This window comes from Styela clava, chromosome 11 (genome assembly GCF_964204865.1).
Source record: "Styela clava chromosome 11, kaStyClav1.hap1.2, whole genome shotgun sequence".
NCBI classification, from domain to species: domain Eukaryota; kingdom Metazoa; phylum Chordata; class Ascidiacea; order Stolidobranchia; family Styelidae; genus Styela; species Styela clava.
Window position 1 is genome coordinate 19778898 of NC_135260.1, and position 25950 is coordinate 19804847.

The 25950-nt window shown below is 34.5% G+C and overlaps 1 protein-coding gene across 1 annotated transcript; it reads left to right on the plus strand.

Moving 5' to 3' along the window:
- Positions 1-219: 219 nt before the first annotated feature.
- Positions 220-24145, plus strand: LOC120347844 (uncharacterized). Its single transcript, XM_078117912.1, has 17 exons — positions 220-824; positions 8181-8403; positions 9002-9131; positions 9702-9871; positions 10938-11098; positions 12098-12260; positions 12977-13134; positions 13750-13882; positions 15252-15369; positions 15774-15985; positions 16685-16881; positions 17453-17627; positions 18064-18384; positions 19622-19943; positions 20088-20173; positions 21842-22335; positions 22902-24145. Exons 1-17 carry the CDS (start codon positions 603-605, stop codon positions 23370-23372), a joined length of 3756 nt encoding a protein of 1251 aa, XP_077974038.1. The 5' UTR covers positions 220-602; the 3' UTR covers positions 23373-24145.
- Positions 24146-25950: the final 1805 nt, after the last annotated feature.

Sequence of the window (25950 nt, forward strand, 5' to 3'; positions counted from 1 at the left end):
ATATTTTGTCGCTGGAATTTTTGTTCCATGGAGAAAAATTCAGACATACATAGGCGATGGAAATATCGATATATATTAAAAAAAACGTCACTTGGTATCAATGAATTGACGACACGGATGCGTCATATGTCAGACCTTTATTGTAACTCGCTCCCTTAATTGCGGCGGTAGACGTAGAAAAGACTCATCAAGAATGAGCAATAATATTTACCAAAGGTAAACACATCTTCAGACAGAAAAGGACAGTTAGTTCTTTTAATAGTTAACCCAGTTGGAAGCAATTTTATTGAACATAGGCAGTTTTCAGATGTCGGGAACATATTCACCATTCATATCGAGTTTTGCTTATGTAACTAAAAATTACAGTTTATTCTGAGTATTGTTATTGATATATACAAAACCCACTTGCTGACGTTTTACGGGATAGCCTATTTCGTTACGTCGATTCCGTGTTTACTCGATTTGATGACGGGTCGAGTTAAACATTACCCTGATGCTTTCCCCAGTAATCGATTTTATGAGTCTACATCGTCGAACATGGTGGTAGCGACTGAGTAAAACGAGTCGAACCTAAGTTGGTACAAAAGCTGTTACTATGAGAAATGGTATCTATAAGATATTGTAGACTTATGCTGAAAATTGTAATACTTCTTACACATTGGAGTATCATTGAAGCAAACGTCTTCACGAACTACAAAAGTTCGAAGAATTACACACTTCCAACTCAAGTTGGCGAAGCTGGAAAAACTATCTCTCTCACCTGCCAAGATGACTTTTACGTGAGCATTCCACAAAACAATATCGTTGTTGCTTGGAAGAAAAAGGTAACATGCATTTGCAGAATAATAAGGCAAAACTTGAATAATAGGAGGATTATTGATAAGAAAACATAAATTATATTTTTTGGAACAAGTATCAGTCGAAACTTATGTATATATTAGGTTTTCAATTAAAATGTATGCGTGCTATTAAACACCGTGCAGTGGTATGATTAGTGTATAGACCTATATATATAATTATCCTTATTATCCACTCTATGACCTATGACTGACTGGCCATATCTCAATTTCGTAAGAACCGCATGAAAATTACCATTTATTGGTACTTATAACGCACTATATGGCCATCGACATGCTCAAAAATTGTTCCGGAATGCTGGAAAGAGCAAAGTTCATTGCTACAAAAGAGAATATCTGAGCATAGGTTAACACATTATTGTTTGCACAATGGAAATATTGCGTGATGGAGTCGCGTGATTCCAATCACAGTTGACGTCTAACGAAGTGTATCTCATTATTTTAGTCTCAAGGCGTTGTTCATTTCTTACTTTTTGCCCACTAAAACCGTAGCAAATAGAAGCACACAAGTACGAATTGAAGTATATATATATTGCTTTTGTACTGACTGTGAAGCGTTTTGCAAAAGCAAATAGAGATATTATTGAGTGATAACAAGAATATCCGTGATGGCTTAAGAACACACACACATATAAGCTTGGTGTTTCCTTAGTGTGGGGGGGATTTCGGCCCCTTTGATATAGGTCGGCGAATCAAATGTGAAATGTTTTTTACATCCAAGTCTGACGCTCATAAAAAGTAATCCAACTTGAGGTTGTGGAGCCTTGCTCTGTATTTGCTGTTATTCGCTGGTATTGAAATCGTAGCAGGTGTCGTTTCATCAAATATATATTATATATATATATATATATCTAATACGGTAGTTAAGTAGACATACCGCGCTAAAAAAGCGACAGTTATGTAGACGGAAAAATTGGGTAGACATTTTCCTGTCCGCTTAATTATTCCACGTTCCGTAATTAAAACGTTTTGCGATATTTTGCTGAAATCTCTTTTTCTCTCATAAAACAGTATTAAAAATAATATGTTCCTTTAATATTTTTCAAATATCTGCACATTTTCGCCAACTTTAAGGGGACAATGGTTCTGCTGGTTTATAATCAACGGGTTTAATTTTCGTACATTAAGTGGACATTTTGTTTATGCAAAAATCTTTTAATTTTTCGGTATATGTTTTTACGATTTTTGGAGAATAGGTTTGATAATTTTGATACAATAACCAGGCAGAACATGAAGATCGTCCGTTCTGTTTTTTGCAATATAATCTCAATAAACTGAAAAGGACCTCAATTCACAACTCCGTACTAAAGAGGCTTTGTGACGCAAATGTAAAACTGTCGGGTTCGCCGAGAACTTTACCACGTTTGCCGTTTTGTTCGCATGTAATCTGGACGCCGTGAGGGGATTGGGATCTTCATGAGTGCGTGATTGCAGAAATTTAGATAAAATAGAACAGTTGTGTTTGGAGAAGAGATCCAAGTCTTTTGTGTCAGGTGTTATTAGTTACCCAGTGAGTTGGAGTCGAGTCATAATAACTTGAAACAAGGTTTTCATGGTCACGAGGAATGCTGCTGGAAATCATCACTCATCGGATAAGGTGATTAGTCATAACGATTTTTAATATTAGGGTTACTATATTTTTGGTGTTGAGATTTTTCACGTAATCCAGATTATCAAAATATAGACTACTGATACTGTTATGCTTTTACTGGTCGTAGTCCTGATCTGACCATCAAAATAATGCCACGACTGGGTTTGCGTTTGTAAGAGTGTGTAATTCAGAAGGATTTCTAAATCCAGATGAAAATACAAACGAAGATTGTGAAAATTCAATGAATTCAATTTTTTCTCGAAACAGAAGGATATACGAGAAGCGAGTGGTTGACGCCACTCAGTATATGTTTGTATAGTTTGGTGTAAATAAAAATATCTAATACACCGCTTCATATTAGATTAGAATATTTTATCTTCGGAAAACAGTTTTGAAGAATTGCATTGCTAGCAATTTTATTTGGGATTTGGCACATATCCCTGTGTTATTTTACCATCTTCATCTAGTTATTTACTGGGCTGTATTTTTTGTTCACATGTTGGTGACTCTCCAACGGGATGGCCCACGTTTCAGAACTTGGCAGACGGAAATGCGGGTAGTGATTCAGAGAAAGCTGTGCCAGGAGGTGACTAAATGAGTTTGCTATGCTTGTTTTTTATTAAATACGGTATCTTAAATTGATACCAATGAATGGTAATAAATCAAATCATAATATCACTTGTAGCCCATCACAAATAGCGCAGCTATCTACGAATAATTGTAGTGCACCGTTTAGAAACTCTGGTTTATTTGAGTAATAATGCAATTCCCAGTTTCAAACATTTCGTTTGTTCGATCAATCAAGAGTAGCGTAATTATGAATTGGACTAAAACACTGTGATGATGTTTTGTGACTTATGCATGTATTTTTGACCAAAGTTTCAGATAAGTCAACAGACTATACCGCACCATCTTCAGAATCACTTTCAATAAGCAATGTAAGTGATTTCAAAGAAAACCATATATATGGAAAAGAAAAAGGCTGTAAATCAATTCAAAAAAAAAGCTTCTAAACAAACGCGAACCAGAAAAGAAACGACGAAAAGAAAAATAATTGCACGGCTTTGTATATCTTGCGAGAAGTTTATTGTAAAGCTTTAAGACATCTCTGTATAATTCATAAAGATGAACCGGCAGTGAGCATAATTATGTCTCTACTCAACAACTTAATCCAGTGGGCATATCCACATTCGTATACATACTTAGCATACATTTTTACTATTTAATTATAAATTCAAAATAACAATCTTGTTTTTGTATTCCGAGTTGGTGCAAAAATTTTAAATAAATTGTGCAAAGATTCTAAATTGATATAGAGGTTCAATAATTTCATTTTGATCGCTTGTATAGTTGACTGTATAATCACTGCTATACTTAGGCGTCCTGATAAGTAGACATTTGAGTTATAATTGGTGTAATGTTTCTCATTTTAGTTGACATGGCAAAATTTCGTTTTGCATTATATATATAGGCCCCACTGAAAACGTCACTTTATTGAACATTTGAGATATGTTGTGTGTAATGTTTCTCGATATTTTTTTCAGAATTTCGTGTTTTAATTACATACCTTCTGAAATGGTCGGATGGTTGAAATTTTTTTTGAATGCTTCTCAATATTATTGCCATTCCAAAATATCATTTTGCATTTACATGACACACTTACGTAGCTGAGTAGATGACGATTCGCGATTTATTTTCTGTTTTGTTTTTCAATATGGTTTCAAAATTTTGTTTTATAATATTTGTCACTCTCAAGTTATCGGATAGGTGAACATTAGAGATAAATTTTAGCAATTTTCCACAACATTAAAATATGATTAGTATTCGAAATTCCGTATTTCAGTTAAATTTCACACACTTAATAAGTGTGTGAGATATATTTTGTGTAAGATTTCTCAATACGATTCCAGAATTTTGTTTCAATAGTTGTATGCCACACTTAGGTGGTCGGATATGCGGACATTTGAGATATATATTTTGTATTATTTCAGAATTTTCATTTCAATTTTTGTATGCCCCACTTAGGTGGTCGGATAGGTGGACATTTGAGATAAACTTTGTGTAATATTTCTCAATATAATTTCAGAATTTTCATTTCAAATCTTGTATGCCACACTTAGATGGTCGGATAGGTGGACATTTGAGATAAACTTTGTGTATTATTTCTCAATATAATTTCAGAATTTTCATTTCAAATCTTATATGCCACACTTAGATGGTCGGATAGGTGGACATTTGAGATATACTTTGTGTAATGTTTCTCAATATGATTTCAGAGCTTTCATTGTAATTGTTTTATGCCACACTTAGGTAGTCGGATAGGTGGACATTTGAGATATACTTTGTGTAATATTTCTCAATATAATTTCAGAATTTTCATTTCAAATCTTGTATGCCAGCCACACTTAGATGGTCAAATAGGTGGACATTTGAGATATACTTTGTGTAATGTTTCTCAATATGATTCCAGAATTTTCATTTTAATTCTTGTATGCCACACTTAGGTGGCCGGATAGGTGGACATTTGAGATATACTTTGTGTAATTTCAGAATTTTCATTTTAATTCTTGTATGCCACACTTAGGTGGCCGGATAGTTGGACATTTGAGATATACTTTGTGTAATATTTCTCAATATGATTTCAGAATTTTCATTTCAATTCTTGTATGCCACACTTAGGTGGCCGGATAGGTGGACATTTGAGATATACTTTGTGTAATATTTCTCAATATAATTTCAGAATTTTCATTTCAAATCTTGTATGCCACACTTAGGTGGCCGGATAGGTGGACATTTGAGATAAACTTTGTGTAATATTTCTCAATATAATTTCAGAATTTTCATTTCAAATCTTGTATGCCACACTTAGGTGGCCGGATAGGTGGACATTTGAGATATATTTCTTGTAATGTTTCTCAATATGATTTCAGAATTTTCATCTCAATTCTTGTATGCCACACTTAGGTGGCCGGATAGGTGGACATTTGAGATATACTTCGTGTAATGTTTCTCAATGTGATTTCAGAATTTTCATTTTAATGTTTAATGCCACACTTAGGTGGCCGGATAGGTGGACGTTTGAGATATACTTTGTGTATTGTATCTCGATATGATTTCAGAGTTTTTATTTTAGTTGTTGTATGCCACACTTAAATGTCCGAATAGGTGGACATTTGAGATATATTTTGTGTGATGTTTCTCAATATGATTTCAGAATTTTTATCTCAATTCCTGTATGCCACACTTAGGTGGCCGGTTAGGTGGACATTTGAGATATACTTCGTGTAATGTTTCTCAATATGATTTCAGAATTTTCATTTTAATGTTCAATACCACACTTAGGTGGACGTTTGAGATATACTTTGTGTAATGTATCTCGATATGATTTCAGAGTTTTTATTTTAATTGTTGTATGCCACACTTAAATGGCCGAATAGGTGGACATTTGAGATATATTTTGTGTGATGTTTCTCAATATGATTTAAGACTTTTTTTTCAATTGTTCTATGCCACCCTTAGGTGGTCGGATAAGTTGACATTTGAGATATATTTTGTGTAATGTTTCTCAATAGGGCTGGTGTCCATTTTTCAATTACGTGCCACATTTGAGTGACCGGATAGATGAACATTTGAAATCCAATTTGTGTGATGTTTGTCTTCATTAATGACATACCAGAATTTCCATTTACAATTATTTGTATAACTTAAAAGGCCGGATGGGGGGACATTTGAGATAAAGTTTGTGTGATATTTTTTCAATATTATTGGCATTTCCGAATTTCATTCTGCGATTACCTTCTGCGTATATATAATTTTCTTTTATTGTTTCTCAAAATAATTAGCACTTTCATATTTTATTTTACTATTATATACCACACTTCCTTTTTAAAATAATATTTCACACTTTAGCAATCAGATTGGTGATACGTTTGAAAAATATTTTGTGTATTGTTTCTCCCTATGTATGGCATTTCAAAATTTTGTTTTTCAAATATATGTCACGCTTATAGCCATATAGATATGCGGGTTTTTGAGGTATATTTTTCGCAATGTTTATCAATATTATTGGAATGCCATAATTTTGACTTGGTATTGATATCTTGACACTTACAACATAGCATCTGTTTAATCTATATGTTGCACCATAGGGTTGGAATAGGCGAACATTTGTGATATGCTCTGTGTATTTCTCAGTTTCAAATATATAACACGTTTGGATCAATTTGTTTCGATTTGTCTACCATCACGTTGCATTCCGAGTATTTTTTGATATGGAAGATTATTTCCAACACCAAACACAGTGCATCTCCCTTGCACGAAAGACTGGACATTGAAAAAAGAAATGCTATTTTTTGTGATAAGTATTGCTAGATGGTTCGAATCCATCGGAAATTAAAGCGAGGTCATACGCTTTAAAATGCGTATTAAAATAAAAGCAACATCATTTATGTAGACATCCAGGGCGACATATAAGAGGGGTCCGGCTTAGTGCCGAAATAGGCTAAAACATTTGGTGGTCTGAATTAAGTGGACAAATTAAGCGGACAAAAATTTTATATCTGTTATCGAGAGGATTGTGTTGACTCTTTTTCTGCGTAGTTGTCAACGGCTCTCGCGCTCTCCAAGCACGTATTTAAAAACAATGATACGGGCACAGGAACGACGTCCGCTTAAGTACTGCAATTATGGCAGGTCCGTTTAACTACCGTAATAGAGTTATATATATATATATATATATATATATGTCCTAGAACCAGAGCCGAAAGTTCCAAATTCCATGAGTCTGGAGTGGGACAAATCCTTCTCTGACTGCACAGCCCGAAATTATGCGCAATTTTATGACAAAATGATAACATAATCGTCACGCTAATAACCGAATTGCGTAAGTCATTTGGGCGATTTTGAGTTTTTTATAAATTAGGTATTTATGTAATGCTGCGCACCTGACTGTTAACTGACTGTTGTTTTATTTTAAGAATTCCGAAACCCATAAAAATTGAGATTTAGTATGACGTGCACATTTGTCCAATTGTTTCGTCATAATGAATTATCATTTTACCGCAGGACTATTGTGACGTCACAAAGGCAAAATAACCTCAGCGAGGTATTTTCGAGTTTTTGAATCTCGGATTCTAGCTTAGCGCGTATTAGTTTGAATTTATACTACAGTATAGAAAAGCATGTACTTGTGATATTCACTGTCCGAGTCCAATTCACCTTGGTTGGCTTTTATATTGGGTGCATTGCTGTTTTATTCTTTATATTTAATCTTAGTCTTATTTCGGTGGGTGTGCAGAACGTGTTATATTATTGAAATATATATTTTTGAACGTAAAAAATAATGTAATTGAAACTGATTAGCTATTTTGGGGATTCGACATTGTAGATACTGAAAATTACATTCGTTTTTGAAAAGGTGAAGTTTTCAGGACTGGTGCATATAATAAAGTTTCAAAATTGCGTATGTCCCCAAGTCATAGACACATATCTGCCTAAGTCACAGTGCGCCATTATGACGTGACTTAACTGCGTCATACAAATTATCTTAAATCCGGCTATGATCCAAAAATTGAACCATGGAAAATTATTGACTCTCAATGGCATAACAATATCATTAGGAAGTTTTTTACGTTTTTCTCAAAACTGCTAAAAATGACTTACGCAATTCGGTTATTAGCGTGACGATATATATATATATAAATGAAATAATCAATTTGATATTCATATTGCAGCCAAAGTCGGAAAAATCATGGATTCCTTTGCATCAGAATGCTCATATTTTAATCACAAACTGCTCTGAATCACAAAAAAGGCCAAAGGAATGCTTGGGCAAAAATGTTTTTTCTGCACTTACAATTGAAAAGCTATCTTCAACTGATGCAGGAATATATGCGTGTTATGTGAAGACAAAATGGAAAGAAACTGTTATTGGAAAAACAAGATTGATAGTTGGATGTGAGTCCTGCAAAATTCAATTTTTATTTATAGATATATTTCAATAAAAAGACAAGAGGAAATATTTTAGAAATCAAATTTGTTTTTCCATTTATACTATACAGTAGAGTTTGTAACACAATCATCTAAAAATTATTGCTGGTATTCAATGTGCCTGGTTTTTGAAGCTTTTGGTTTTGAGCTACTCAAAAATGACGAATTCGAATCAAGGTTGATTTTTGGGTTGACAGTAGGTTGCAAAATATGATGGTACTGTGTTACTACCTCCTTATCGTCCGATACTTTCTAGGCACAAGGTGGACTTACTTATATATTTTCAAGTATCTTTTTTTTTAATTCCATTTGATTCCTGCGCCCATTGTTCACATTCACCACTTCGATTTTCCGACAACGGATTCAAGCAAGCACTCGCTTCACATCGATTTGCTGGTACTGTACCTGCCTGTCCATATACTTGTACGTTACTCTCATTTTTAAACCATTCAACTTAGTCCCATAATAACGTAAAATACAAAAAGAGCGAAGCAAGTGTATGATTCATATGGAAGATATTTGTTCGAATTTGACGTTTGAATAAGATATATATAAAATCATTTAGATCCTCCTGAAGAACCACAATTGGCAGAAAACCATTGCATTTTCAAATGGGATGATGATTTGATGACGTGTTGTTGGAATCCAGGAAAGCAAACATTTATTGAAACTAACTTTCAAATGAAATATCAGATGTAAGATCGAAAGTTTCATTACATATACAGATCCGTACTTCATGAGCAAGCGGTTTACACTGCTTTTATTGTTGTTATTTGTATTACCCAACGATTAGTTTCAGGTTTTCTTTATTCATATTTTTACATCCATACGCACAAGATTAGATATGTATATATAAGTACAAAAATTTAAAATGTCGTTTTCTTTTTTTTACTGCGCTATTTGAAAAAAACTGACTAGAAATCATATAACTATCAGTAGAGGTTACTCCCAATCCTTCCTCAATGCCTTTGCGCTAGTGGATCCGTATGCGTATATTGCAAGGATGCTGTGCAGGAATAAAAATACCATAATATGCAATTCATGAGTCCTGCTGCACACTAACACTAATGTTTTTCTTTAACGTTTCGTCTGACCAAGGTCAGACTTCCTCAGACAATATAGAAATCATAGATTGAAAAGTTTACAATAATCTCAGAAATGCATCATTTTATCATTATTTTATCTCTTTGTGGGGTTGTTTGGTTATCATTTCTTAAAATGTTATTGGTCATGATGTGAAACTTTGGTAAATACAAATTTTTCAGGCATGGAGACTTATTGAAAGTCGTAAATTGCTTGAAAACTGACAATTCTGATGTATGTTGCAAAGTCGATGTTGAAAATCGGTTTGAAAAACACAATATTTCATTAGAAGCTTCAAACAACTTTGGAAAATCAGCGTCATTGAGCCATTCTGTCATTCCATCGCTACATGGTAATATATATATATTTTAAAGTTACTGATCATACAATAATACATATTGCGTTTAATGTAAAAAACTGTGAGAGTAAAATTTAAAGTACTGTTCAAGCTCCTTCTGGAATTAGACAAGCTATTTTCAACACCATTTTTATGAGTAAATACCAAAAATAAATAAAATGTGCAGTAAGTAGCGGTGAATAAATAAATTTTATCTTTGTGTCTATTGAAAAAATCTATTTTTAGACCGAAAAGTTAAAATACAACCATCATTAAATATTTGTACACTCTGTGTATTTATTTTGTCCGTGACACAACGAAGAGAAGAATATTTTTTTAAATTTATTTTATCTCGTAGATATTCGATTATTTTGAAACGAGCAAAACAGAAACGATAAAATATTAGTTTGATTTTCCATATAAATTGACTTAAATGTTTGAATAGATATTTAACAAGAATAAAACAAGGAAAAATTTGAGTATTTTTCTGATAATATGTTATTTTTATATTGCAGTAATTCACAGTAAATAAACTATTACAACAATAAGCTAACAATACGAAGAACTGTGATAATTCTATTCTAAGCGGAATGCTTTTCGAGTGTTTCAAATTCGTTATTTCGATTAGAGTTAAATTTAGTTCAATTCAAGAATTGAATTATATATAACAGTGGTTCTCAAACGATGTGGCGCGTCCCGCAAGGGTGACATAGAAATTTTTTTGAGGGGGCGTGAAGCTAATTTAAAATAAAAATATTTCATAGATTTGTCTTGCCCGCCTTATTTTGGATATTTATGTTCTATCCACGTATTTTCAACGTGTTTTTCAAATGAAACATTTTTTTGCCCTATTATCTGTTATTTGTAGCCTATTTTCAGCTAGTTATTTTTGAGGTGGGGCGCGAGACTTGACAAATTCTAAAAAAGGGGATTGAAAAGTGTGAGAACCAGTTATATATAATGTATACTGAACACTTTTCTAAGTTTTTGAATGATCACTTTTGTAAAAACAAGTGTAACAAATGATATATATACAAATTTGGAAACGGCACTTAATATCAATTCTATTTTCCTATATCAGTAAAACCAAAAGTTCCGACAAACCTGTCACTGAAATCAAAAATTGTCAACAATCAGATGAATGATATTATAGTGAAGTGGAAGGAACCGAATAATGGATATATCAGTGCCTACGTTTACAGAGTTCGGTATTCTTTATCGCAACCAAGTCCTAATTGGAAGGCAAGTTATATTAATATTGTAATTAACTTTACAATCAACAACGTAGAGCGTCAAGAGGTTTCATCAACCACGACTCAATTTTGGTTCAATAAAAATCTATTACCGACTCCGAGACAATAAAATTTCGACTTCCAAAGCTCTAGCATTGTAGTTGTTCAGGTTGAAAGTACGACTCAAACCACATTACCAACGAGAACGCAAATCGTACAAGTAGCCGCACTCCGACAATCAATATTATTCGATCTCATATGTTTAAATAGCTGTTTGAACCTTGGGCGTCGCTGCTTTGGTTCCCCACGGTTTCCCTTCTCTAGTGAAATGTGTATTGAATTTTATTCTTTATCCATTATTTCGCATTTGCTGGATATTGCATGATCTTATTGTTGAAACAAAACTTAGCTATTATCCGTTCGAAACTACCATAGATATTTTTATATTATTATGTTTATTACCACTGTGTATTTATGCGTCACCAAAACGCCATTTAGTGCGTATAGAATGAGCAGAATTCGTGACATACTTGTCTGTACCTGATTGAACGTGAGGTTCAGTTCAACTAAGTGAAGAATAACATGCCTTATGTAGGGGTCAATGACATTGGCAATGAATGAAAGGTGCCGTACCTTTACTTTATTACATGATTTCGCAATAAAATGTGGCAAGTTTGTGTTGACTGAAATGAAAGTTAAATATCTCGTTTGTCATATCATAACGATCAACCAAATTTATTTCTGCCCATATTCGATAGATTATCAAACCTATTTACACACTGTTGAAATTTTTGTTTTTACATGAATGTCGAAATACATTTCAATTAGGATTTCGATAGTGTATCGCATAAAATGGTGGTGCAGTATAAATCAAATAAACCGATACAAATAAATAGAATCTTTTGCTTTAACTCACAGAAAACTATTGCGTTATTTGTTATGTTTTTGCACCGTTTTGCGTAGCTTGTGTGCGAAATATAAATGATATTTAAATTTTTTTGACACGCAGATCGAATATGGAAATTCTGAGACAATATATGTTTTGGAAAATTTAAAGTCGTCGACTGAGTATGTGATTCAAGTATCAGCCAAACCTGACAATATTCATTCTATTATTGATGGAGTTTGGAGTAGCTGGAGTAAAAGTGCTTCCATAAAGACGGATCTTACAGGTAGTTTTAACAAGGAAGTCCGGAACTAATGTTTTTTTTTAACATTTTTAAAACGTCTGCACAGACACTACAATAAATTAAATTTTATACAGTATCATACGAGCATCGTTCTGTACTTTAAAATAATTATTAAAAACTCTGCATTGTAGTACTTTACAGACACTAAAAGCAAAATTCGCAATGTAATTTTATTTTGGTCCGAATTTGATATATTTTTAATTTTTCTTTTTTTCTAAAAAAACTCTAATTTTACCGTTATCGCAGCTTAGAATTGTTACCGCTCTACATTGGTAGTCTCACATATTTTAATTTTTGGTAATCCTAAATTTGTCTCAATTTACCTCCTAAAAAGTTTAGCGTTCGATGTATGCATTTTGATGTTGTAAAAGTAATCCCGTAGTATATGTACCAGGTTAGGGTTATTTAGTTCTATTACGAGTTCGTGGACTGTCTGTGTTCGCCAAGTGAATATAGGCCTATAGGTTCCAGTCACTTTATACAACTTGATGTAAAGTAGGCAAACAAAATTAGTTACCTCCATATTGGTACATACACTCCTGGAGCGCCGTTGTAAATACAGGTTGAATGTTACATTATCGGGCTCATTCGCGCGGTCTAAAACACTTATTAGTTAGGCAAACGAACCACGCCCCTTCAGTACGAGACCAATCGTTGATTGTGTTCCATTTTTTTAAAACCTGTTCATATATTTATAGTTCCTTCTAAGAAATTCACGTTCAAACGACCGAAAACAACAATTTCATTTACCGGGAAAAATTATTCAACGGAAATAACTTGGCTTCCCTACGACAATCAACATGAAAGTGGATTCGTTGATAAAATATCATGTGGAAAGTGCGAAAGCAATGACGAGGTACTTATTTGTTCATGTCAGCCTATTTCGTGCGCTTATATATTTATCATTCTCCTTTGTTTCCTTTCTCATAATGTACATACTGGTTAGGAAATTTCGATCCTATTTAAATTCTGTACATGAATATTCAAAAAATACTAAAAGAAAAATGAATCTTGTTGAATTCTCCTACGATACGTGTTTTCATACTTGGCTCTGTTGAAAATATATTTCATTTCTCTTACCCAGTTTTGTCGTTCTTTTAACTCTGACATGGGCTACGGCCCACGGGACATATCCGACCCGTTGAATAATTCAATCTGACCCGCCTGATGCTGATGCACAGCTAAACTAAACCAAATTTTGTATGTTTGAGCTAAAAATAGTTCAAGGAATTTGTTGAGATTGCGATTAATTTATAATTTTGGCACGAAATCTATTGTTTTCCACTACATTGTAAGCATTGTTCGTAAAATGTGACTTTTTACGTCCACATACATGGCCCGCCAGTCCCAGTTGGGCAAAATTTTGGCCCCCCTTCTCCAAAAACCTTGCCCATCACTAAAACTGAAAAAAAAACTTATATACTTTATTTTGTTCCTTCAAATTCTGACATTTTATTTCGTTCACTGAAAGGTTCTATCAGAGCTTCATAACGCAACACAGTTTGTGTTCCGAACGTATTTTGGTGAAATTTGTTGCAGCGGCAGACATTGTAATAATGTTGGTTGTTCTGAAGAAGATTCAATGCACATCAGAATAGAAAAAGGTAATGATGCATTTGGTGATCAGTTTTCTTTGTGCTGCAATTCGAAATTAGCTATCAAAAATATTGTTTTCATAAAATTTGAATGACAAATATATTGAGGAAAGTCCTTATCAACGCACCGACAACGCGTTGTTATTTTTCGTTGAATATTTGGCGCTCCAAAATTGAATGCATGGAGGTAACTAATTTTGTTCGCCTATTTTACATCAAGTTGTGTAAAGGGACTGGAAACCCATGGGCAGGGGGTATATTCACTTGGCTAACCCAGACAGTCCCCGAACTCGTAATAGAACTAAAATAAGGAAACCGGGATAAAACTATAGCCTAACCTGGTACACTACGGGAGTACCGAATATTTTATACGACGTATTTACTCCCCTTCGCGCGGAACAAGCATTCATCACTAGCTAGGAAGATACTATATTCATTAAAGACAGAAATCTTTCGATTTTCCCTCATCTATCAATTTTATTTTACTCCGCGGGTTAGATGGTTTCCATGGAGTTTGAACCTGAGATGTTACCTACCATGTACACCACCAGAGATAAGTCTAACGCTTTAACCATTAAGCCACCGTGCTCATGTAATATAAGAGAAGTCTGGGGTACATCATGTCCCGAAATATATTAAAATTCATATAAAATTATTCCAAGTACACTACAATAAGCTCAAACCAGAATTAAAATACAAGCTCGATACTATCATTTGAAACTTGAGGTCTAAGATCTAGATTCATCCAGTCGATCAAATTGCATAAATCAATCGTTGATGTTTTGCAATATTCAGGGAAAATTGCATTGATGTTACGTGTGGGAATAACTATCGTAAGATTATGTTGTAAAAAGTGTTTGTTTGTATTGCTGACTCAGCCCGCTGCTATAAATTAAGGCAAGGTCGTAATTTCGAATAGGTTGGAAATATAAAAACCCGATGTCGCTTAAACGCTGAGAAAGAAGATCCGATTATTTAATTTCTTTTCAGATCGATCAGTTATACGTTGTGTTTTGGACCCTGCTTAGGGTGCCGTTACGTTCTTTTTACAATGACAAACTGACTGCAAAACATTGCTAATGCGTGTTTACTCATCCAGCGTGTATGAATTTTTATAGATCAAATTTGCTTAGCGGGAGATGGTTGTCGGGTAGGTCAACATAACGCTGGTCATGCGAAATAGCGATTTATGAGAATGTCCATATGTTGTGGAACTGTAGAATTAATTCCTCTATTTACGGGCGGAAATGAACAAAATGAACGATAAAAATTTCCGTACTTTTTTCTTTCTCAATCATAAGTAGAAAACACTGACTGAAACGAAAAACCTTTTGCACGCCGTGAAGCTTTTGTATAATTAAAAGAAAAACTTTTTCAGCTCCCCCGACAATCAAAAACGTTACCATCAATAAGATGAATGAAACGTATCTATTGGCCACATGGAATCCTCCGTCAAGATCTGAATCTTGTGTAATTAGAGTTTGCATACGAATGAGGTAATCAGTTTTTGCTTGCTCTAAAAAGAAAAACGTGTTGTTATGTTAAATACTGAGTCTGAATTGAACATTAGAATTCAATATTTTCAAACACTTGATATTACCTCTGAATTGATATTATCCAATAAACATACGTGAAAACTAATTCCATTAATTTACGTATCCTCAACGTATAACATGACTTTATATAAGGAGAAGATTTATGTTGTACAAATTATAATTATAGTGTGTATAGTTCTTCCTCGATTTTAACGCAAAAACATCAAAATCGTCTATAAATTCGTTCATACAACGAACAATTTTCCCATCAAAGTTTGCAATATTAGCAAATGCTAAAAATTTAAGTTTATAAAAAAGTGTGTATACGGTTATATATTTATTATTTTTATCAAATTTTTATCTAGATCTTCTGATTTGAATCAGACCGAAATTTTAAATCCAATCAATAATTGCGGATGGAATGGTTTTGAGATGCTAAAAACTATAGACGTTGATTGTGCATTAGGTGCCTTTTCAATTATTGATGATTGGAGTCCGTGTTTTCTGTACAGCATCACATTGGAAAATCATCACGATGAGATTATATCTCAATCCTATCCCAGCAACATTATATCCAGTAAGATATTGTTATTGTGCGCTACATGAGGACTGTTTGAAGTATAGAATAAACCTTGCTACATTTCTGTATCGCGTTTTGGGGTACTCCTGTAGTATGCGAATCAAGATGGCGAACACCGGAACGTAGTATGTCCACCAGGTTGGGGTTAGGCCATGATTTTATTCCAATTTTCCTTATTGTAGTTCTATTACGAGTTCGGGGACTAGCCAAGTGACTCCCGTAGTATTTGTACCTGTAATTATGGCCTAACCCTAACCTGGTACACATACTACGTTCCGGTGTCCGCCATCTTGGTTCGCTTACTACAGAAGTACTCGTTTTGGTAGTTTAGCAAATACAGTTTTATTGTCAACGGAACTTCATTGTTTTGAATTTTCCCCGGGAATATCGACTTTGTGGCTCGGACTAGAAGAAATGCAAAACCGTCGGTATTTATTGTTTCTTTTTGCAAAAATATTCTTGCATGTAGGTATTGTAGCAAGTCAGTGCTCTAATAGTGTAGTATCCACCTGCAGAATAGGATCAATGCTAAAAAATTCCAAATTAATACTCATTTTTATCTTTCATATCAGTACAATGGCCTTTTGTTTTATTATTGACTGAATGCGAGTGAATTTACATTCGCATTTCTTCGGAGAGTTGTATATATAATATTCAAAATATATTTCCGATAAAATTTTGAATGTTTTATTCCAGATAATTGGATACTTGATAGGATTGATCATTTTCATTCTACCGATTTATCAACAATCTCTAACTTTCAATTCGGCGTAATGTGGTCGACTATACCTTCGAAGATTTGTGAACATATGCAACCGTACCTGATATATCAGCCGACATCTGGTTCCGAGTGCGGCGATGTGACCAAATGTAACACGGAGTTTATAAAAAAGGTTTTTTGATTAATAACTTAAATTTACGATATTGTGGATACACAATGCCGAAACTCAGCCGTTGTTTGGGTATTGAGTCAAGCTGACGCTTCAAACCGAAATTTGGCATTGCTTCGCATTGTAAGCCATAGCTTCTGATGTAAACCAATTGAATGAGGTTATAATTCGAGCGATGAACTCAGGTACTAACATTTTCAATTTGAACCTTATATGGAGTCACTAGGATAGCATTTCGAGTATGTTGCTAACATCATACTCGATATACTGCAAATATTTGCGAAACTACACTCCCGCAAAGATACATAGGTGAAAGATTTGTCCTAATCGGAATATCTTGTATTCTTTTTAAGTTTATCGGTATGAGTAACACCACACATCGGCATAAAAAAATGTAAAACCCAATCAAATTTTTGTTATATCATTCAGAACGGAGACTCTCGAATCCAGTGCAACAATATTTATCAACAACTTATCAACAGTTGACAGTTACACAGCTGTTTATGCCCATGACTTGACATTATGAGGTAATCTCGACATTCTATTCTTGCTAAAATTTCCGTGTTTTTACCAGGTGTCTTGCTCAGAAACAGCAACTGTAATATCGAACCATATTCATGGCAACACTGAGTATATGGCAGAAATGTATATGGTATGCAACGACCAAGATTTGTCTGACATTAATTGCCCAAGTTCTTTCCGCGTACCAGTTCCGGGGGCAAGGATTAAAGTCACAACTGCTGTTGGAAGTGAGAACTTTTTTCCTATTTTTAGTTTTGTAGAAAATTCGTTATTGCATCAGATTTGTTGGGATATAGATACGATTTATAGTCTAAAAAGATATTTGAATTAGCCGTTCCTGTACATAAAAGTATCTACGTTTTTAATAAAAATTGAAATGAAACTACCTACTATTTCCTGAGCCTCTGTTCTTAGGATTTTTATATTCCAAAAGCAATATAGGCAAAAATCGTCTCCGTGAAAGTGATCTTTACTCGACATGATGCTTTCCAAAAGCACAAAAAACGCTTACAAGATTTGCCTAATTAACTTACTAATGGAAAGAGAAGATAATGGGATGGAAATATAATATATATAAACATTTCACCAAGTTTTCGAAATGAATCATTCGACCTATATCGACTCACAGGCAGGTCTTTAGAAATTGTTTTATTTATTTTATAGAACCAGAAGTTCCTAATGATGTGAGCATGTCCTCTTCAGCATCAGCCGAAAGTGTACTCACCTGGAACAAACCACTTCACTCAAATGGTGACGTTTATTACGAAATAATACAAGAAGCAATGCCGCCCACACAGGCATATAACTTCCATACGTTCACAACAAAACAGACGAATTTAAAAGTAGATATAGGATGTCCGTCGTCACAAAGGAATGCAACTACGCTGCAATTTACTCTGGCCGCATTCAACAAACTTGATAATGGGACGAAACTCAGGAGTGAGAATACAACACTTGAAGATATCGAATGTGTCGTATTGGCAGGTAGGCTATGTGGAATTAGTTTAAACTGCGTTATTCGTGAAAGTAAAAACTTGTATTTGCATACCCAATGCCCCCCTATCTTATTAATATGATGCTATACATAAGTTTATAATGAACAAACGTGTATAAGCGTATGTAACTCAATTTTATTTAGCTTATTTTAGCTATGTTTTTTTAGATGTCCAGAGTTTACTCTCGCATATGCATTTCATACAGCGTGCATGTCTTTCTGTACGACATGAATGAAAGAAATAGTTTTATGACTGTTCACCATATATATATATATATATTATCTTCCACGTAAGGTTCGCCGATACGGCGTCGAAAATTTAAATAAGGCCCTTAAAAATTTCTACGTTGTCGAAAAAAATGTAATTTGACTAGTGATACAAAATTTTGAAAATGAGTTTATATTTCGCCCCACTGCTGATAATTTACAAATAACTGGCTAATCTAATCCCATGACCGACATGGGCTTATAACCGGATGAAAGGCCGTTGTACTTCATATAATTAAGCCGTCTTATCAACTTTCCTCTCCTCCGGGATAAATATGTAAATCCCAATCCTGTCCTATTTCTCGAACTCCAAGAAAATTGAGTTTAAATACACAGCGCTCCATTATCGTGCAACAGACGATGTGGTCTGCGATCCGACAATCGTGTCACTCATAAATGCGTATACATTGGAGCTATCAGCGTATTGGCAGTGAATATTGTACCGCCTGTTGAAACCGCCGGCAGTAAATTTTCTGCGTTGGCCTACATTTGAAAAAATAGTCAACAGTTATAGGTAAAGCACATCTTCGAAATATCGTCGCCAAAATCAAAATCCAGCTTTGTTTGCTCTGCTCGAAACATATAGTTCACCGTTCTCGAATGTAATATTTGAACAAAAAAAAAAGTACGTTTCGTAAAAGTCTGTCATTGTTTTGGGCTGTCAAGCGTCTCGCGTTGATTAAATATAATGGCGGCAGAACGAAAGGTGCGAGAATAACTTTCTAGTGTCTCAGTTGTGTTTTTAGAAATTTAAATAAATTAGGAACTAAGCTGCTTAAGAATAAATTTTCGAGTCGCGACCGATCAATAAGTAATTGCAGACATTTGTCTTATAATTTCGATTGTTGGACCACAATTGATTTATTTTTATTTGCCATTTCTGCGTAATTAATGAAAGATTCGATGTCTGATATATATATAAACGAAATATAATAATACCTGCGTATGTATCTGTTATAGAACCGATGAAATTCACAACGAACATCACAACAGTCATCGTAGTCTGCATCGCGATTTTAATTTTTATTATGGCATCAATCTTTGTGTATTATCATCGGGGAAAGTTGACAAAAAAGATTCAAGAAAGCTTTTGGCCAACTATACCTGAACCACGCATCAACCCTAACGTTACTTTGACGAACTCGCTGACCTCAGACTATCATCGGGAGGATAACCATAGATCTGAAGATCCAGAGGAAACGGTTTCCGCCATTGAAAATGGGAATGTTACCAACAACGACCAAAATCCGCATATGATAACTTTTACACGTGTCAATACTAGGTAAGGTTGATATACATATTTGAACATTTTTACAATATTTTCGAATCTGCGCATTTTTGTGAATGAGAATCCTACTGGCCTTACAAATATGGGTCCACCACAACGGATACTGAAATTAATTTTGACAAAATGCTTGTAATACAGAATGCCGAAAAACACTGACTCAACACTACTTATTCGAGAAGAGGGCATTGAACATCAGATGTTTCAAAAACGATTATCATCAACACGTGAGTAAATATTTTTATTTTTTGGGGGTTGAAATTTTTGAAAACATAATGAGTGTATATACAGTCGCTCTATAAGAATACTTTAGAGCAGTCTCCGGAAAAGTTTTTTAAAGTGAGGCCCAAATAGTAAAATGGAAAAGGGTTCAAGGTCCAACAACTTTGTTGTAAATTTTAAATTTAACCACGTAATAAACTTGTTAATGGACATTTTATTTGTTTAGCTGAAATGAATGTAATTTATGATCGTTTCATATATAAACAAAAACTGTTTGGAATTTTTATATATGTAATGTTAGATTTATAGAACGTTTTTGTGTAACTGAATTTTATTGGAGGCCCACTAGAAAATGCTCGGTCGCCCTCGATTGGACCGCGGCCCACAGTTTGCCGGCCGTTGCTTTGGAGCAGTGGTTCTCAACCATTTTCAGTTCGCGGATCGGTAACATTTCAAAACGAATTTTGCGGACCGGCGGGCGGACCTTCAACATTAACCAAAAATGTCAGGAACACAAAACATAATCAAAAGAATGCAATTACGACAAAAGTAGGCGGTGCAAAAGAAGACAATTCAATTCAATAAAAAATTTGCTGCTGTCTTTTTTGATCTTATACGTGTTAAACGCAGTTCTAATGAAGTTTCTGGAAGGCGAAGTAGGGCGTTGACTTCCGCACGTTTTTCTTAGATTTGCGGGTTTCATTGCGTCGTTTGAATTTTGGCGCAGACTAGGCACATGAAAAATGGAAACCTAGCTCCAAATACTTCTTATCATACTGCCTAATACAGTCTCCCTTTCGTTTTTTGCTTGTTTTTGCGTGGTCCATATCAACATTGCTGCAAGGTCGTTTCTGGGCATGTTGTAAATTGAAGTAGCAGTCTCTGTCCTGTCAACACCACTTGGCTTTCACCGCTGGGTTTCTTTTGAAAGGACTGGATAATACTTTGCAGTTTATTTGCCTCCATTTTACTATCAAACCTCGCTAAATAATAGGCCTACCTTCAAATTACGGAACGTGTGAACTGCGAAGTCCTCAATCAGGTACCGTACCATGTGCTATCAAACTCCTCCGTTATGACGTTAGTCGCCGTTATGAGGTCATAGACTTATCGAATATTTAGTCGGCCAGGGCTTGAAATGGGCAGAGGACCCCTCACCGGGTTGAATTGTTAGACGAATACCGGTACTACAAATCAATAAGAGTTAAAAAAAAAAAATCACAAAGTTAATAGACATGTCGTCAATACTTTGTATTTTGCAATCTGCTAATGATATATTGATATTGGAATATTTGGCGGACCGGCAGCAAGGTTGCCACGGATCGGCGGTTGAGAACCACTGCTTTACAGCAAACGCTAGCTCCACTATTATATATCGAACAGTCGATGAAAAAATTAATATTTTGAGTAATATTGAGCACGTTATATTAGGTTTCATTTTGAAAGAGATAGGAACAAATGGCATTTTTTAAGCGGTAGTTAACAGTGAGTATGCCTCTGCATATTGCCTTTCAATTCACATTCAAAGCATATTTATTCAAGCTGGAGCACGGGTGTGTATAGACTGAACATCAATAGTATTTTACTGAGTTAAAAAAGATCCATAGCTCACACACTTCCGTCGAATCGTTTACCTAGTACATTTCTAATATATTTTACTATTTCATTATTAGATGGACATACGAATTCAATAGCCACTAATGGTGACCAGAATAACGTACCACAACCAATCCCCGCACATTCTCACATCGACATTCAATATGTTGCCGAAGCTGGGGAGGCGCTAAAATCGGACAGAGACCCGGAATATCGATCGTTAAGTTTGAGCTCATCTGAGTGTAGCACAAATAACAGATCGGAAAGTACTTCATCTGGATGTTTGAAGCGATATGTTAAAGTGTTGAATAGTTCGAATGAAAAAGTGACATTGCCACCACATGGGCATGAATGCGTAACATACAATGTATCAAACGTGCAAGCAACTGAAACAAATAATGAACACAGTTTACGACAAGCCATCAGCGAAGATTATCTTGCTGATGTCGCTGGCTTTACCGGTAACACACATTCAAATGATACCTCACAATTACATAATATGATGAAAGCCGAGCGGAAATTCAATTGGTCAGATGAAGACATAAGACTACCAAATATAGAAAATCATATGGTAAATATCATTTTACATTTGGTCGGGAAATTCGAAATCCATTTACATTTATTGATAATTTTGGCCACGAAGTGGACCTATGGGTCGTTTTGATATTATGTTGTTGTTAGTATTCTTGTTCTTGTGAAAAACCGCCTTTTTCTGCTACTATTGGACCAATTGCTTGGAGATTTTCAGTAGTTAAAGATTGTTGTTGTCACCATAAAGAGATTCCTTTTTTCATTTGTAAAATTTCTGTGATCTCGATAGGATTCATTTTTTACTTTGAAGTTTTGTGTGATGACATCATCAGAATTGCGCACCGTGTGGCGATTTTGCGATCGCATTTTAGCGATCTGGCGGTCAAGTTTTTCGAGTGTAAGAGATTTCATACTACTGCGTTTTGGTCCCCGTGTCCATATATTTGAGCATTGCTCTCTCGTTTTTGTAAGTAGATTTTTCTGAGCAATTCGTCTGGTTGCTATTTTGATTTTACATAAACAATATCTATACCATACAATAAAATCTTCCGGCGACTTGAATTCCTTTTCACGAATTAGTATTAACAATTATTCTGATTATTGCAGGAATATTTGACAGAAGAACATCCTTATAAGCCACTGTGGCAAGATGATGTTATTCGGAGCATTGACATAGATATGGAAGATGGCGGCTTTAGACTGTCTGACTTAAACGTTGCGTCAGATAAAACGGATAATTTTTTAAACACTATAGAATTGAATAAAGATCCTGATCTGGATTCATATTTACTCGAAAATTCTCGTCAAAAAGAATCTTCTTGTGATTCTCTTCTTATGAAAAGGTTATCATCTTCTAGCGGAATCCAAGAAGACCTAAATGATTCGGAAGACTTAAATTATGAAATGGAAAAATTTTTAGGAAACTGTTTTCCTACTGAAACATCTAAACACGATTTCGAAGAAAATATTTCCCAAAACACAAAGTTATTGGACGATAAAAGGTTTGTAATAGATCCAGTGTGCGAAGAAGAATCTTATATCGATCTTGAAACAAATCCTTTAGTAATAGAATGTTAGCTTCACACACGCAAATGTATTATATGAAAGATTGTCTCATATATCAATATAATATTATTATTCGTCACGTAGTGAACCTATGGATCGTTTTGTTATTAGGTTGTTGTGCTTGTTGTCATAGTCATTACCTACTGAATTACCCGTTACCTACTGAGAATTTTAAAGCAATTGGTCCAGGATTCAAAGAGAAAAGCGACTTTTTCATAACGATAAAATTCTATGTCTTGTCATAAACAACAAGACATTTTGTCGTTATGAATAAGTCGCTTTTTCCTTTGATTGCTGGACCAATTGCTTTGAAATTCCCAGTAGGTAAATTTTGACTTTTTCGCTAAAAGCCTATCACTTTTATTTATTTCAAACATTTCTGGGAGCTCTATGGGATTCGTTTTTTTGTGCTATGACGTCAACAAAATTTGCCACCTTAATATTTTTATCAATATAAAATGAAAGCAACAGTGACTTGAAAACAGTTTCGGTACATCGAGATACATTTCAAATACAATTTTGCTTGAATTTACTGCATCAAGTTGCCAATGGCTGTTTTAATTTCAATCAATTTAAAAGTAAAAACCGATGGAAAAATTCACAATTAAATTCATAGGACCGTTACATATTGTTTTGTTCGTTGTATTTCACATTTTTTGTTTGCGTGACAAGACAACGGTTTTCAAAAACCTGAGAAATTTCTATCTTAATGAAAATTCTAATATATGCATTTTTTGTTTTATTTTATATTTTCCCCGTTCATTTTCTTGTTAGAAATTATGAAGTTAGAAAAGGAAATCAAATTTTTTACTATATAATTTGTTTTGGGATTCACTACAGAGTGAATGAACTATTCAGAAACCTACCTCAAGCTAAATGTTTACGAGCATTTTTCGGTAAGGTTCGAATTGTTTCCTCATATTCTCTACTTTTTCTTTATATATATATATATTCCAAAAACTTCATCAATAGTTCAACCTTCAACGTCGTGAATTTCTTTCATCTCATTCATGGAGGGGTGAAACAATACCAGGATTTCCGAACTGTTGATTACTCGAATAATTAACGAATCAGCATCAATGAGATAATAGGCTACTTTTTCAGATTTGGACTTGTAAAGAATCTTGTAATCACGTATACAATCGTTCAAAACAAGCATCTTCAATATCACCTGTTTTGTCTTCACATAGTATCCGATCTTATGTTTTGGAATGGATTTTCATCATCATCCAAGTCAGCAATGAAAGATTTTATGATGTCATCAGTTTTTTGCCAGCTGTTCGACCCTATTTTGCTTATTCCACTTCTATTTGGTGCGACAACCTGTTTATTCCTGATTCATTCTTTTTCCCCCAACACGCAACGCATGTAAACTCATTCATCACAAATGCGTGATAGTTTTGATATATATTTGATATTGCTCGATGTATTTCCAGTATGCTATTGTTTTAATTGTTGGTCCGCAAGTTGCAACAGTCACACTTTGAAAACACCTGCGATCCACACTTGTTCAAGATCTGCGAAGCGCATTATTATATTCTCAACATTATATTAAGGTGGTTTCCCATAAAGCAAATCAGTGGACCCAGCAACTTAACGAATCAACTTTAATCGATTTAGAGTAAAACTCGTACTTTCATGTACTGTCGATCTATGAGCAATCAAGAGATATGGAATGTGTTCATCCCGGTCTGTACGACTGTCATCAACAAACGCTTTACGCATCTGATGAATTGTTTTATTCATTTTCCCCATATAAACCATCTGAGCTAGGCTATGTGGGTTATATCAATTTCGAACAATGAACGCACATGTTCAAATAACTGAGATTAAAAAATAACATCTTGGTCACAATGAATAATTCTAGGAACGTCAAATCTACTAAAAAATATGTCGCTATATTTATCGGACAAGGGGTACGCTTCAACCCACTTAGTAAAAAACCCGGTAACAACCAAAAGATATTCATTACCATATTCAGTTGTATAGGTATGGACCCTACAAAATCAAACTAAGCCTCAAAAGAGGCTCAGTGCAAATCATTTTACACATTTATGCACGATATTTACCATGCTGGGTTTTGATGGCAGTGCAAGCTTTCAAAAACGACACCAAATGATATATATTATACATTCTAGGACTCTAGGTTGATAAAATCAATTCTTTATATAAGCGTTCTTTCCTCAAATGTCCACCAGTATGCAACTCATGGATATCTTCGAGCGCTGATATCCAACGAGTTACAATGCTTTTGGGATCATTGAAACTCAATAACCAACCTAGATATGAATGATCAGGGGATAGAATTGGGCATTTTCGAACACTGGTGTTCGGAAATCGAAACGAAATTTTGTCTTCGAAACGAAACACACGGTTTTCACAAACACTGAAACCTGGCACCATTATTACGTCTCGCAGTTATTGTAAAATAGCAAATATTTTACAGGATTGAATCCACAAAAAGGAAGCAAATTCGAGAGCATAAAATGATAGTTGCAAATCACCTCATGCAAGTCATTCTTTTCCACAAAGGTTTGGGCTTGATGGCAAATCACTGACCGAATAACACGAAAACAGAGTGTACAAGTGA